We start from the raw sequence: 14027 nt of genomic DNA, 5'->3' as shown, positions 1-14027 counted from the left end.
GATCCGAATTTTCCATCATGGGATAAAACAGGGATTGTCTGAGCTCTACTTGGCAAGAATCAAAATACATCATCTAACTAAAGCACGAGCTGGCTGGATGCCACCGTCTTGTCCGGAGTCTGCTTAACCTCAAGTTTGTGGATGAAGCAGTGGATCAACTAGGCCACAGATTCCCGGGACATTATGCTGGAGGGACAAACTAGGTGTAATCAAACTGTATTCTTCAAATAGGCTTTTAGAAACAAAATGACCAAAGTGCACGGAGAGAAAAATAACCGATTCACGGCTGGCTTACGATGAGATATGTTCAATCGCGTGACCCGTTTTCAGCTGCGAGGCGCATAATTGACACCAGACAAACAAATGCTGCCTGTGCTCAGTGACTCTGGACCTGACATATGCCCCATACGAACCTCACATAGGCCGTGACGCCGTATACCGTGGGTATCTGTGTTGTCTCTGTGCCCTGCCTCTGGGCTGTTGAGCACATTGTCACAGTAATTGCTGCCGTCCAGATTTGTCTTGCACATCATTAAAACTAATTGCCTCGCATTCCATCCATTTCACAAATATGCGCAGCAATTATTACTTTGCGAGAGTAATAATAAAATGAGAATCCATTGGAAATAAAAGAGGAGAAATAGCAAACATTCCTGGCATTTGCCGCTTCAGCCTTAATTATGAGTGAGGCAGACGGGCCAAGTTTTTGGAGTTTGCGTCCACATCCAGTCATCTGAAAAGAGGGGGGCTGCTGGACGGGTATCGAAAGCTTTGATCGATGAGCGCAAACACGCTGATCCACACACATGAGAAATGAAGGAAAAAATCTTTAGTCTTTAATGTCCAAGTGGCATCTTCAAGGAAGTGCTTGACAGCTACGGTTAAAGCAAATCTCCATCCAAAATTCACTCCTGCAGTGAAGAAACACTTTCCTTTAAATTGCTTCATTTGGGAAAGTTCTTGTTTGCATAATAACTCCTCACCAATATATAAGCAATGCCAGGGGTTTTACTGTTTATAGTTTCTTTATTGGGTTACAGTTACCTCATAACTTCAGGTTTGCATGTGCACGTAAGTCAGACAGATTCTTGTGCCTCTTCCTCTGGTCTCTCGTTTCCAGCTCAGCGCTCGTTTCCAGCACATTACAGTCCACCAGAGATTTGCCTTCCCTTCTCTCTGATTCAAAGTAACACAACCCATTAAATCTTTACAGTCCTTTCATTCTGCAAAGGGTGACCTGAAACCATATCTGACACAATACAAACTTGTAGAAAAATCTCCTCGCTTTACACAGGTCAGAAGAGCAAGCAAGAGGTAACCTGACATTTCTGAAAATAATATTAGTATTGAAAGCCTAATCACAATAATCTCAGGCAGGACCCGCTACAGGCTGAGAGCATTATGCACCATTATGAGATTTAGAGGCTGAAAGCTGCTCTGGAGATTAGAATTTAGTACAATGTGATAAAGGGCTCGACTACAAACCCTGAATCTCAGAGGCAGGAAGTTGGAAAATAAGAATGAAAGTGCAATTTGAGCAACTTGCTGCAAGTTTGCAATCTCCGTCCACATGCATGCGGATGCAATGTTTGCGAAGAGGCTCAAGATTCTGAAAGGCATTCAGAGCATCGCAGGCATGAGTAAAAATCTTGTGACTCAACATGTAGTGGGGTAAACCTCATGTGATGACAGCAGGAGGCTCTTTTTAGGAGTCACCACAGAACCTGACAGATCTCATGAAATAGGTCGAGTGTTCAGGATTGTGGGGGCCACGGCGAAGAGACAAGCTGAAAAAAATTCCGCTCATCTGGACTCCCTGTCCACGGAAGAAGTAAGAATTGGTCTATTGAGCAGTTAATACAATTGACCTTCAATGCTAACCATTTCAAGTGAGTGTTAATCTCTCCGCAACATGTGATTTCCACATGGCTGCTGGAGCGAGTGCCATCATTTCATGCATTCCCCGAATGCTAACTTTGCTGTCTATACCCAAACTGCTGTTACTGTAACTTTGCAAGCCTTCATTAAATGCTCATAAACACACATCTCTATTTTTATAATTAAAACCATAGGGGGAGTGCGCCTGACGCTGTGTGACTGATCCCATATTTTCTCTTTGTGGTGAAGCTTACAAGGGTAATATTTCACTAAATTAAGGTGCTTCTGTCATAGACGTGCAGTTACAGTCACAATGTGGGTTTTTTCTTTGCTTGTTTGTTCCAGTACAGTAGTTAAAAGCTTTTCTTTTCCAAAATCTCTGTGTGTGTGTGTGTGTGTGTGTGTGTGTGTGTGTGTGTGTGTGTGTGTGTGTGTGTGTGTGTGTGTGTGTGTGTGTGTGTGGAAGGGGGGATTTGTTAACCTACATCTGACCCATAACAATGTATACATTACTTTTAGCCATGCTGCTGTGTGCCTCTGCCACGCCCCTCAATCTCCCACATTCAGCCCCTAATGGGTCGCATGCTGGGCCAGTCTGTTTAGGATATCTGGATCGGGGGGGATTGCAGCTAGTAAAGCTGACTCTGTGAGACGTGGTGCTCTCCAAAAACCCACAAACCCCATCCTCGTGAGGGATCACAATCCCAACAACTTCCATATGGTCTTTAAGCAGGAGGGTGCTGTGATATATGGTTGGCTATGGGCTGTGAGAGTGTGTGTGTGTGTGTGTGTGTGTGTGTGTGTGTGTGTGTGTGTGTGTGTGTGTGTGTGTGTGTGTGTGTGTCGGTGTGTGACTGAAGGAGAGCGGTGCTTGCTGTTAATGTTCATCTGTAAGTGTCACTCAAGCTCAGGCTTTCTTCTTGGGGTCGCTGAACGATCTACTTCAGCAGATGGACTTCTCGCAACACGATGTCACGAATAAAGTGTCGCGTGTTAATGAAGTAGCTTTGTGTGACTAATTGCGCTCTCCCTCTCGCCTCTCTATTTAATTCTTAGCAGCTTATCAACGATGATAAACAAAAGAGGCATTTTACAAGGAGATGTTTGGGTCCAGACACTGAGCAGTACATAGTTTTCACCACACTTTTGTCTGTGGTAGCAATTAGAAAAACATGTGGTGTAGGAGGCCAAAACAGGGCCCAATTGCAACCTACAATGAGAAGCACCAGCTGGACTGGAGAAAACAGCACTCCTGGTTTGGGAAGACAAACTGAGAGCGGGCTGTCCAGTGTCTATGTTAATGATGGGGTCTGGGACAGTGGGGTGTGTATTGATTACAGGATCTGTCTAACAGGCCATAACTCTCTACAGGACTGCCAAAGGAGTGTCATGCCCCAAAAGTGTAAACTGTGCAACCCCCACAAATCCACACATATGACACATGACGTCAACAGAAACACAAGCATCCTAAAAACCTCTTCCTGTTTTTGTAAAGCAGAGAATAGTGCTATGTTGGCCAGGATCTCGCTGGTATTAGGCCTGATGTCAGTTAAAATTCACTCCTTCAGAGTATTAATGAGTCTTCTTTTTTGAATTTGAATGACTAATCAGTGGGAATGCAGGATTTCTTTAGTGTCTTTGTCTTCATCATATTGGTTGGGAACTAAATTCTTAGTGCTCTACATTAAGGGGATCCTGGAAATCCCATAGAAGCTTCACATTTACACATTTTCCTATCATCAGTAACTCTTCTGCTGCCATTAATAAATAAAATATTCTATAAAATATTCTCATTTTGCACATAATAGACAAACTAGGTCACCTACACATTACAGGAGCTCCTCAGACATGGAAAGCCATGCCGTGAAGCTCCCAGCACACAGTTTCTGTGCTGATGTTAATGCCTGAGGAGGTTTGGAACTGCTCATGAATCAGAGCCGCTGTGACTTTTACACACCGTGGCCCTCAGCACTTTGTGACCCCGCTCTGTAACTTTAGATAGTCTGCAACTTGAGTTGCTGTGAATGCTTCCACTTAACAATAACACCACTTACAATTGATTGTGGAAAATATGTAGGAGGGAATGTCATGAACTGACTTGTTGCAACGGTAGCATCCCACTACAGTGCCAGGCTTGAATTCAGAGAGCTCTTTAGAACGACCCCTTCTTTCACAAGCGTTTGTAAAGGCAGACTGCATGGCTAGGTGCTTGATTTTATTCAGGCACCTATTCAGTGAGATTGGAAACACCTGAATTCAAAGATTCAGTACTTTTATCCATACAGTGTGTATGTGGCGTGTGTAGCCAAGGGTGCAAATAACACTAATGTGCAAGTCCAGATTCTTCATTTCAGCATATGTCAAAAGATTTGACTTGATATGACTTGATATGTCTAAATATGTCAAAGTATTGGGAGTCACAGACTTTTAAAAAATAGAAAGTGATGCAACAAATATGCTGAAGCAAAGATGGCAGACCTGCATTTCGGGGAACTGCTTTGAAGGTCAGAAGACACGTGCATGTACTTGTTTCTTTGCCAGCTGCTTCCCACATGTTATAACAAAGATGAGCATTAAATGCATTTCACACATAAGATCAGGTTCAAAAATGAAGTGCTGTGATGAATAAATAGACAAAGAAGAAGGCATGGTCTTATACTTTTATGGTGAATGCAATTAATGAATTAATTTATAAAGAAAAGGCTTTGTAGGAAGGGATAACCATGAAATTTTAAACAGCAGGGTCGAGCCTTTACTGTACTGTCGGTGTTCCAGACAGGAAAGTTGTAATCCTGCTCAAGCTACCCTGGGGACATGATGGAATCAGAGAAAAATGTTGCTTGCTTTATTTTTTTGCTTTGAGAGGAAAGTTACCTTGTGGTGGCAAAGGTAAAAACTGAGGGAGAGCGATGTTTCTGCATGAGGAGTTACTTTAGAGCCAGGATGGTGCTCTGAAGAGCACAGCAGGCCAAAGAAAGCTGGAAGGGAATCAAAAAGAAACTCCTTTCTACCACCTTACACTCTGTCAATCAACAACAGCCTAAGAGACTGACAACAACTTTATTCCTCCATGTGAATGAAGCACCTTTCATCTGCCCTCTCTAAGAAACAACAGGGTTAAATCAGGAGCCATCTGTGGGGTCACGCTCTCACTGTTAGCCGTACTTGCAGCATGTTGCCATATGTATCACGTGCTTTTGTCAAAACACTGTGATGTATAGTGTGGTGAAATTAATTCTGCCGCTCAATCCAAAAGCGTATGCTTCGGGGAGCACTACGAGCCGGGGGTATAAAGAACGGTAGTTCCTGTCAGTGCTGCAGTTACCCTTTCCCCACTGTTTCCTGCCCTTAAGTATTCTATATTGTCCCATGCATTCACTCTGTGTGTGGCAAACCATGCCATTAATCTGATTAGTAAAACAGCCATCAACCTTCGAAGCCAGAACAACCCAGAACAACTTTAGTGCGCTCTTTTAAAGTAGATAGTAGTATTTATTTATTGTCATTGTCAAGAACAATGAAATTGCGTTTGGGGCTTCCATACAACCCAAAAAAAGAAGAAAATAATAAATACCCCTTAAAACCCAAGTGTACATATTTAACCCAGTGTGACTCCAATGCAATAAGACAATCCTTAGCAATAATGTTCGTAGAAATTCAGACAAAGACCTGAGAAACATGACAAAATACAACAATGCAACCCATTCAATATTATTGTACTGTGAGATATGATATCAGATATGATAGTTATCTATTTAAGAAAGAGGGGGGGGGGGCAGGAGGGGGAAGAGAATAAAGATATGATGCACCAATGCAGACCAGTTCATTGCTATTAAGAAGTTGGATATGGTTATTGTCCGTGAGAGGGGGGCAGAGAGTTCAGGAGCCTCACAGCCTGTGGATACAGGCTGTTGGCCAGTCTGGATGTTCTGGCCTGTATAGACCTGTACCTTCTCCCTGAGGGCAGCAGATGGAAAAGGTGGCGCGCAGGGTGATGTTGGTCCCGCAGGATACTGTGCACCCTCCTCAGACAGCGAGTGGGGAAGATATCTCTGGCAGACTTGTTCCAATAATTCTGCCAGCTTCTTTCACCACCCGCTGGAGTGCTTGCTGATCGGCCTTGGTGCAGCTGGGGAACCACACTAGAAATCCATACGTCAGAACGCTGCTGATGGCACAGTTGTAGAAGTTCAACATCAGAGATCTGGGAATGTGTGCGCTCCGCAGTCTCCTCAGGTAGTAGAGGCGCTGTTGGGCCTTCCGTACAACTGAGGTGATATGGTTGCCCCAGGAAAGCCATCCTTTTCAGCACGCGGACTGAAATATTTCAACAGCAGTTGAATAAATTTCTATTTCTTTTTTAAAATAAAGAACATCTGTCTTCTCCCGTCTTCTCTGCTGCCATAATGAGGTGTACACTGTTCAATTTTAAGTGACATAAGTATTTGATGAAATTTTATAAAGATGTTCGTGTCCTTTTCCTTCAGTTTGGCTTTATGAGAAAATACCTCACCTATTTGTAGAATCCTCATCAGCTACAGCTGTGTTTTATGTTTTATGTTTAGCTCTAAATGAAATGCATATAATAATTGGTAATCATCGGCATAGTCACTCAACACATGAACTCAGAGAGTTCAGATTGGGACTGTGCTTTCTCATATGTAGCACACAAAAGAAGGTGGCCTTCCTTAGAAGTGTTCTCTCTGCTTGAAATACTCAGTTTTGTTGAGGAACAGGATGGAGCTCAGACTGAGCACACAGGATGTAACACATATGACGACCACTCGAATTCACAGGTCAGTTCTCACATGGTCATAAACGGACATCACACTGACTGCATGATCCTGGGCTAGGAAGCACTGAATGCCCTGTGGTACTGAGCTGCCCATTTGCATTGTAGCAAACAAGCTCAGGGCTGCAGTCGTCATGCTAACATTATCACTCTGTGCATATTAGCAGGACTGCTTTAGGTGCAGCCCGACAGAGCATCTGTGGCTGCTACTAAACAAACTACAGTAAACTGCTTCCATTTTGGCACAAAAAACCCCCGTGTGAGCAATCCGTAGTACCCTATCCACAAAATGATTTACTGCCAGCCACATGAGCGCAAAGATATGAGTGGAAAAAACACAGTAGTGTGATTTAAATCTACATTCCGGTTACAGGGGGCTTTAAAAGTTTGGGTTCTTTTTTTCAAAACGTGTTTTAAACCAAAACTTTAAAACAGTAATTTTACGCTGGTGTACAAGACGTCTAATTGAGGGTTACTGTATTTATTCTAAAACATGCCAGCAGTTCAAACTTCCCCTCTAATTCCATATCTAAGTATCTCACTGTTTTGTAAATAGTGGTTATTTAGAAGCCGGTGCAACAGATTTGTCGGTACTAAACAAACATGCTGCTTTCTCTCGTTTTTTATGGTTTACTACTTATTGATGTATTTAGTCGAGCTGATGGTTAAAACAACACTTTAAACTGATGGAAATTCTTATGTTTTAGTTAGAGTTTTGACCATGAACTATCTGCAGTTTTCCATCTGAGAGCTGCAGATAGTCACGAGGTTGTTGACAGCACCAGTAATGGAGCACACTGTCTTATAACTAAGGCAAGGCTGCTGCTTGGCTATTAGTAGTGAAGCTACAATATGGGCTCCTTCTGCTCCTTTTTTCTGTGCAACTGCACTTTTGATGAACAGATGTGAATCATCACACTGAGGAACTAAGTCTTAAGTGCTGACCCAGAAACAAGATTCCCCATTTAACTCACCAGGAGCTTCGATTCTACTTACGAGTAAACAGATGGAAATATAGCCAAGCTTGCACCTGGCCTCACTTTACCAGCCAAACGCAACACACACACACACACACATCTTTGGTTATAAGCCACCATAAATAAAATTAATATTCTTTAGGTAAAACTGTGGTAATAAAAGCCTATAAGCTTTCATCTGTAATAAAGGCAGTTAACTTCACCAGAAGGCGAACAAGCATGACACAGCAGAGGAAATGCAATGTTCTTCTCAATGATTCAAAGCCTAACAGTCAGAACTCGCTGGCTATTTTTGGCACATGGAATTTGCTTTAATACATAAACAAGTCTGCTAACCATCAATCCTGAACTTGAAAACAGAGATAGTCAGCACCAAACCTTCCAGGATGTGGGCAGGACCGAGGATTTAGTGAACCAGATGACGATCTCTAATCAGACGCACGACCGAGACTGAGACGTCAACCTTTTAATAAACACGGCTCTTAAACGTAAAAATAGGCGCACTCCCGGGACGACCTGTGATCCAGTTCCTGTCACGTTTTCTCTGACCTCAACGCAACTGAACAAGGAGGTATTGTGAGGAAAGCGTGATTCTAGACACTCAATGCAGCCTCGCGGGTGAAGCCCTCAGCCGCCACTTTGTATTAGACAATAGTTCAATCCCTTCAGTGAAAATTTCCTAGACACAACTCAGCCACGTTATGTTTTTACTTCTTGCTCCCGCCCGGCACGTTTGTTCCTTTTCTTTCCCCCACTGTGAACATGTTTTCTCAGGTTGCCCTCTCCCAGTAAAGCAGGCTGGATGTCGGGCAAAGACGAAGTATAGATATCCTGAGCTTGTTTTCCTCCACGGAGGTCTTCTACATGGGGGCTTCCAGTCCGCGCTCCAGTCTGGGGCCTTTATGTTGGCACCTTGCCGGCTGTGGCGCTTCACTCAGCTGATGATAGCATAGCCTCCAGTCAGACCTGGGTCAGGGCCAAGCCGTAAGAGGGTCCAGATGGTCAGACAGTCCCCTGGCCTGCTCAGATCCTCCGCCTTGTTTAACATAGGGGCGCTAGGCTGAACCTGTTATTATCTGGCAGATTAAAAGTATTTACTCTTTTAATTTAGGTAACTCCAGCTCCACATTAAATGTAATTTACGCCTTGGTAAGTGTGCCTTTAACTCTGCATTGAGGGAGGGGGGGGGGGGGAAATGGAGGGAAGCTTTGTGTTGAGCACGAGGGAGGCAGATCTAATAAGAAGACCGCTGGAGCCAATCAGCTCGCTGTGTACCGGCTGAAATGTGCGTGAAACGGGGTTGCGTGTGTGAGGGGGAGATAATTAGCAGAAACAAAACAGAGAAAACAGTAAACAAGTCAAAGAAAAAACCATGGCCAGTTTTACTGGATGTCACTTAACAGTGTGGGTTTTACTGCGCTTGTAAAATTTAAAGATAACTTTTACTAAAAAAAAGGTTTTTCATTCCAACCTGTTATTTTTGCCTACAGCACAACATGCAAGAACCAAATGTGGAATGAGTTGCAGCAATCTTACTTTAGGATCATCTGAAATAGCATGTCTAAAAAATGGATTTTCTCCCAGAGATTAGGGCTGCCACGATTTGTCGACTAGTCACGATTACGTCGACTATCAAAATCGTCGACGACTGATTTAATAGTCGACGCGTCGTTTGAAGCTTTGTAAGATCACAAAAGACGCAGGAATAATAGCAGGATTTAAGAGTGTAATAACGGACTGAAACAGAAGATGGCAGCATTGCATGTACAAGGATGTCAGCTACCGTTAAACCCCGAAGAAGAAGAAGCAGCTGTGTCCCAGAATTCATAGCGCGGCCCAGCGCAGTTTCCAACAATGGCGGCAGCTGGTTAGTTTTAATGTTACTCTTATTATTCTTTCTGGGTCACAAAATAAACGTTTAACATATTTTCAGGCGAGAATGTAGCTGTGTAAACCTCAAATATCTGCTCAGTTTATCAGGACACCACATATTTTCAAAAGCGCTCCGACGTTTTCGGAGACATCTGTTACCCACTAGCTCGTTAGCGAGCCGGGGGCTAGGCTCACTAGCGCCGTGAGAACACCGGACTCCCCGCAAATCGTTTTCAAACCCACCGCTGTCTTTCGCTACTCAGGTTAAATATATATGAGTCACTTAGATAACTTAAAATGTTATTGTTTGGCTTTTTTTTTTTGTATTTTATTTGTTCCTGAGTAAATCGGTTTGTCTGAGATTAAAGTTATAGTTTTTACACAGCTGAATAAACGTCAAGCAGACAGCTGATTATCAGAAGTGTGAGATGCTCCAGAATATACTCCAGTGTCCTGTTATATTTTAGATAGCAAGGAGTTTATTAAACTTCACCGAAACAATCTGCAAATTTCATTAAAATTGAATAAACTATCATCTTGTCTTTATTTTTAGTTAGCACCTTAAAAGCTTAAAGCTGTAAGCTAATGATAGTTATATAAGAGCAGATGCTGCTGGAGCAATAAGCTGTAGTTTTGCGTCCAATGGATGATGATCTGATTAGTCGACTAATCGCAAAAATAATCGGTGACTAGTCGACTATCAAAATAATCGTTTGTGGCAGCCCTACCAGAGATAGTCCATATGCAAGCTAAAGAAAGAAACAGCAACACTGACCTGGGCTGAAAAAGCGCTTTTCAGCCCAGGTCAGTGTTACATTTTAAAGATATGGCTCTGCATTCATTCACAGCCTGTGTCTTCTGTTCCACTTTTAATTATCTGGTTATTCAATACTGCTGCGGTCGAATAAAAAGAAGCAGCAGTTCCACCCATAATTAAGGACTGCTGTCACAAAGACAGCCAAGTGCTAAGTGTCGGTAATTTCCAAGCGAGGGTCTTACATGAAAAGAAAAAGGCAAACACTGCATGATGAACATGACCATGGGGGCAATAACACTCAGGGAAAACTTTCATAGGGCAATTCCGCTTGACAGGATAGTCATTAGTAGCCATTTACTATGTTATTTTTCAGTCTGAGGGCCTTAGATTGTAAAGCCTCTCTGTCTGCAAAGTTTACTAGCAGAGGAAGTTCTCTTCTATATAATGCATGGCAGTGTGCTTGTGTGCCGCTTCACCAATTTGTGTGTCCTCGGTTGCCAAACTGAGCAGCCAAATCAAAGGATATCCAAGCAAGGTACGTTTATTTAAAGTTTACACAGGGTACTGAGTTAACGACACTTACGTTTTATGCAGCGGTTGGTTCCTGGTGCCAAAGCCCAACCAGAGCAGCACTGCTGACCTCCACAGACATTCGGCCTGAACAAAAGATCACAAAAGACGAGAAAAACAGGGTGAAATAAAAGTTCTTTTTCTCAGGTGTTAATCCACAAGGCAATAACTGTGAGTAGGGTGAACCTCCTCGCATGACAAACTGATCTGATTGCAAAGGCTGTTAAGGGTTTCAAATCCTTCTGATGTGGCTAGGCTATTGATAGGAACAACTTGGAGATTACGCTATAATTGCATTTTATTTAATAATGAAAAAAAAATTCAGGGCAAGTCACGAAACTTTATCTGCGTGTGGACCCACAAGTCCCTCGTGCTGTTATGCGAGAGTCCAGGGTGAAGACAAATACAGAGTTATCTGAGCCCTGGAAGGATTAAGCGAGGCAAACGGGACACGAAAAAACACCCTGCATCTTCTATAAATCATAGAGCAAATGAGAGATGACAAGTTTTAAACAGCTATATCTGGATTCTTTTACTCGTTAATCCTAACTGGTAGTCCAGGCCAATTTTTGCGGCGAGATAGATGAAAAGGCACCAGACCGCAAGAGCAACTCTGGGGCAACAGTCAACACGCTGGCATGGCTCTGTGCCCCATCATCTTTTCACAAGATATTACAGTAAGTGGATGTCTGACTCATGGTGATTTGAGAAGATAACGGGGATTGACTCATTGACCTCAGTTGGATCGCGCTCAGTGGATGCTCTGAGTGTTACTGAGGCGTCACAGGGATAAAATGCAGTTATTTGGACCCTCTGGCAAGATTAGTTTTGTCATAAATCAAACACATCAGGTCAGGCTCGTGCCAAAGACATCAGTCATCACGTTCAAATTCCATCAAGGGATTTATGCATGTAATGGAGACCTTCATACAACATATTAGTAGCATGCCCTAGGCTAAAATATAGGTAGATAACACCTTGTTCGCACCTTGTTATATTTTTATTTAAACCTTAACATTAGGAGGCATAGAATTATTTCACCGCTGAACTATCTGGATCAATCACCTATCTGACAGGTGCAGCGAAAACAGAAAGAGGAGTCACACTGAGTCAAGTTTAATGTAAAGGAGAGCTAAGTGAGCCCAGCTCTGCCAGTGCTGCGGGGTACGGTAAATGAGCGAGTGGGAATTCCAAAGAGGAAATGTGTCATGCGAACACTTTCTCTAACAAGCAGCAGATGATTCATCTGAACTAATAAGTGTTAAAATCACCACGCAGACTACTAAAAGGTAATGTTCCCGCAGATTTACGCAACGCCCACCTTTATGTTGCTCGAAAACTCAAAGAACCCCATTCATTCAACGCTGGAATATGTGTTTTTGGCAACATCAAGTAAGGCATTCGCCCTATCCTGCAATAAAGCATGTTGGATCTAATCCTGTGCCGAGCGATTTTCTTTGCACGCTGCTTTAAACAGACAGCACCTCGATGTCTGAGTGATGGATTGGTCCGAATGTGCTGGTTTTTTCAGGTTTAATGGTTCAGACCAAAACAACATAACACATCTGCTACGCAGAGAGAAAGGTACATGTGAGCGCTGACATCATCATATCCTGTCTGTGAAGCCTCGTGAGTTTAGTGGGGCATGCTACTTCTCAAGGTCCTGCTCACCAAAGGCATTACAGTAGAGTCAGTAGCAAGTAGGTAGCTGGGGTAGCAGGCTGTAAGTGCATATCATATGCAGGCCCATCTATTTCTTCTAAACAATCCTCCATAACTTGGACATATCAATAATAGACCTGTTATGCCACACAGAAGAAATGCTTTTTATATATTTTCTGTGACAGCAGTCCAAGATGAGCCGTTCAAATCTCCCTCTGATTATTATGTAAACATTCACCCTCCAGTGTGTATCAAGCTTTGTCCCAGTGGAACAAACAGGAGTGGATGCAGGAGGCTTCATTTAACAAAAAGAAAAGAGGTCTAATATGGAAACAGCCCGTTGTCCTGTTTAGAGTTTAACAGAGACCCAACAGGAGATTTGCAGGCTGGAGCGAGTGCCACTGGAGAAACAGGTGTTTCTGATCACCGAGCAAATTTTTTAAATGCTCACCAGCCAACGCTTTGGTGGAGCCACTACAATACATGGCCACAGGCAAAAGCCTAAAACTGGAGCACTCGCACTGAAGCAGGCTGCAGCCACTCTCCTCCTGCAATTTGAATATACTGTGTGTAGTAATGGGAGGAAATGGTGATAATGCAATGTTAAATAGTTCAAACACAGTTCACCCATATGCATCACATTTGCTGTTCATTACTGCCCCCGCCACATCAGCCCAGTAATCAACGGTGTTTGACCTCAGCTATTATTTCATGTTCTGCCATGACCTTGATAACAAAACCCATACGTTATTATAATTCATATTTAGTTGGCTTAAAGCTGTCACCTACTGGTTGACAAATTAATGCAGTATACGGAGTGCTTTGGGGGAATGTGCTGATTTACCTTACAGGAAGAAAGATTACGCTAAAGGGGCCACCATCACTTTGCAGTAAATCACATGGACTAACCGCTACAGCTAAATAGGTCACACGTTCCTCCTAAAGTAGCCCACTGCTGCTCACCCAGAGTTTGATAAAGCAAAGTAAAACTTTTAGACTGCTGACAGTGGGGAACTTGGCCGTCACTCTTACCCGATAAGTCGCTTAGTGCTGGCAGAGCTGTGCCTGCTGCTCTGCCTGCGGTTCACTCTGTTTCGTTGCTGCTGGCTGGTAGGGTGTCTGGCGGTGCGCCGCGCACCATCCCTCGGCGCAGAGACAAGATCTTCCCCGGAGGTGGCAGCAGCATGGACCGGTCTTTCTTTGGATATGTGCTTGCGATTCTCCTGAGATGATGTCCCCCTGGGCAGGCGGACCAGAGTCCTCGACTGACTGGTCCCAGGTGAAGAGTCACTGGATGTTCTCGAGGACGAACCGTCCCGCGGTCCCCTCGGCGAGTGACCTCGACTGATCCCCCGGGACTGCAGCTGGTCCCAGACCGCCCGGCCTGCCCCCGCACCCTCTTTCCTCCCACCTGCCGCGTCCCTTTGACCGTCACCAACTCGCACGAGCACAACAGTCAAAATCATTAAAAGAGCAAATCCTGCACGGTCCATTTTGGGCATGCAAATTTTTTTGAAAC

General features: G+C 43.6%; 1 protein-coding gene across 3 annotated transcripts in view; it reads right to left on the bottom strand.

Annotated features, from left to right (window-relative positions):
- LOC113011632 (latent-transforming growth factor beta-binding protein 2) overlaps positions 1 to 14010 on the bottom strand; it is an 87733-nt gene extending 73723 nt beyond the window's left edge. For all 3 annotated transcript variants that reach the window (XM_026151207.2, XM_026151208.2, XM_080294015.1), the window contains exons 1-2: positions 13541 to 14010; positions 10860 to 10933 (exon numbers count right to left, since the gene is read on the bottom strand). In XM_026151207.2, the coding sequence (XP_026006992.2) occupies positions 10860 to 10933; positions 13541 to 14010 (544 nt within the window). The remainder of the gene's footprint in view (positions 1 to 10859; positions 10934 to 13540) is intronic.
- Positions 14011 to 14027: the final 17 nt, after the last annotated feature.

The sequence above is a fragment of the Astatotilapia calliptera genome, chromosome 19, assembly GCF_964374335.1.
Source record: "Astatotilapia calliptera chromosome 19, fAstCal68.1, whole genome shotgun sequence".
Lineage (NCBI taxonomy): Eukaryota > Metazoa > Chordata > Actinopteri > Cichliformes > Cichlidae > Astatotilapia > Astatotilapia calliptera.
Note: the sequence above shows the minus strand (reverse complement) of the source record. Positions and strands in the feature narration are given on the sequence as shown.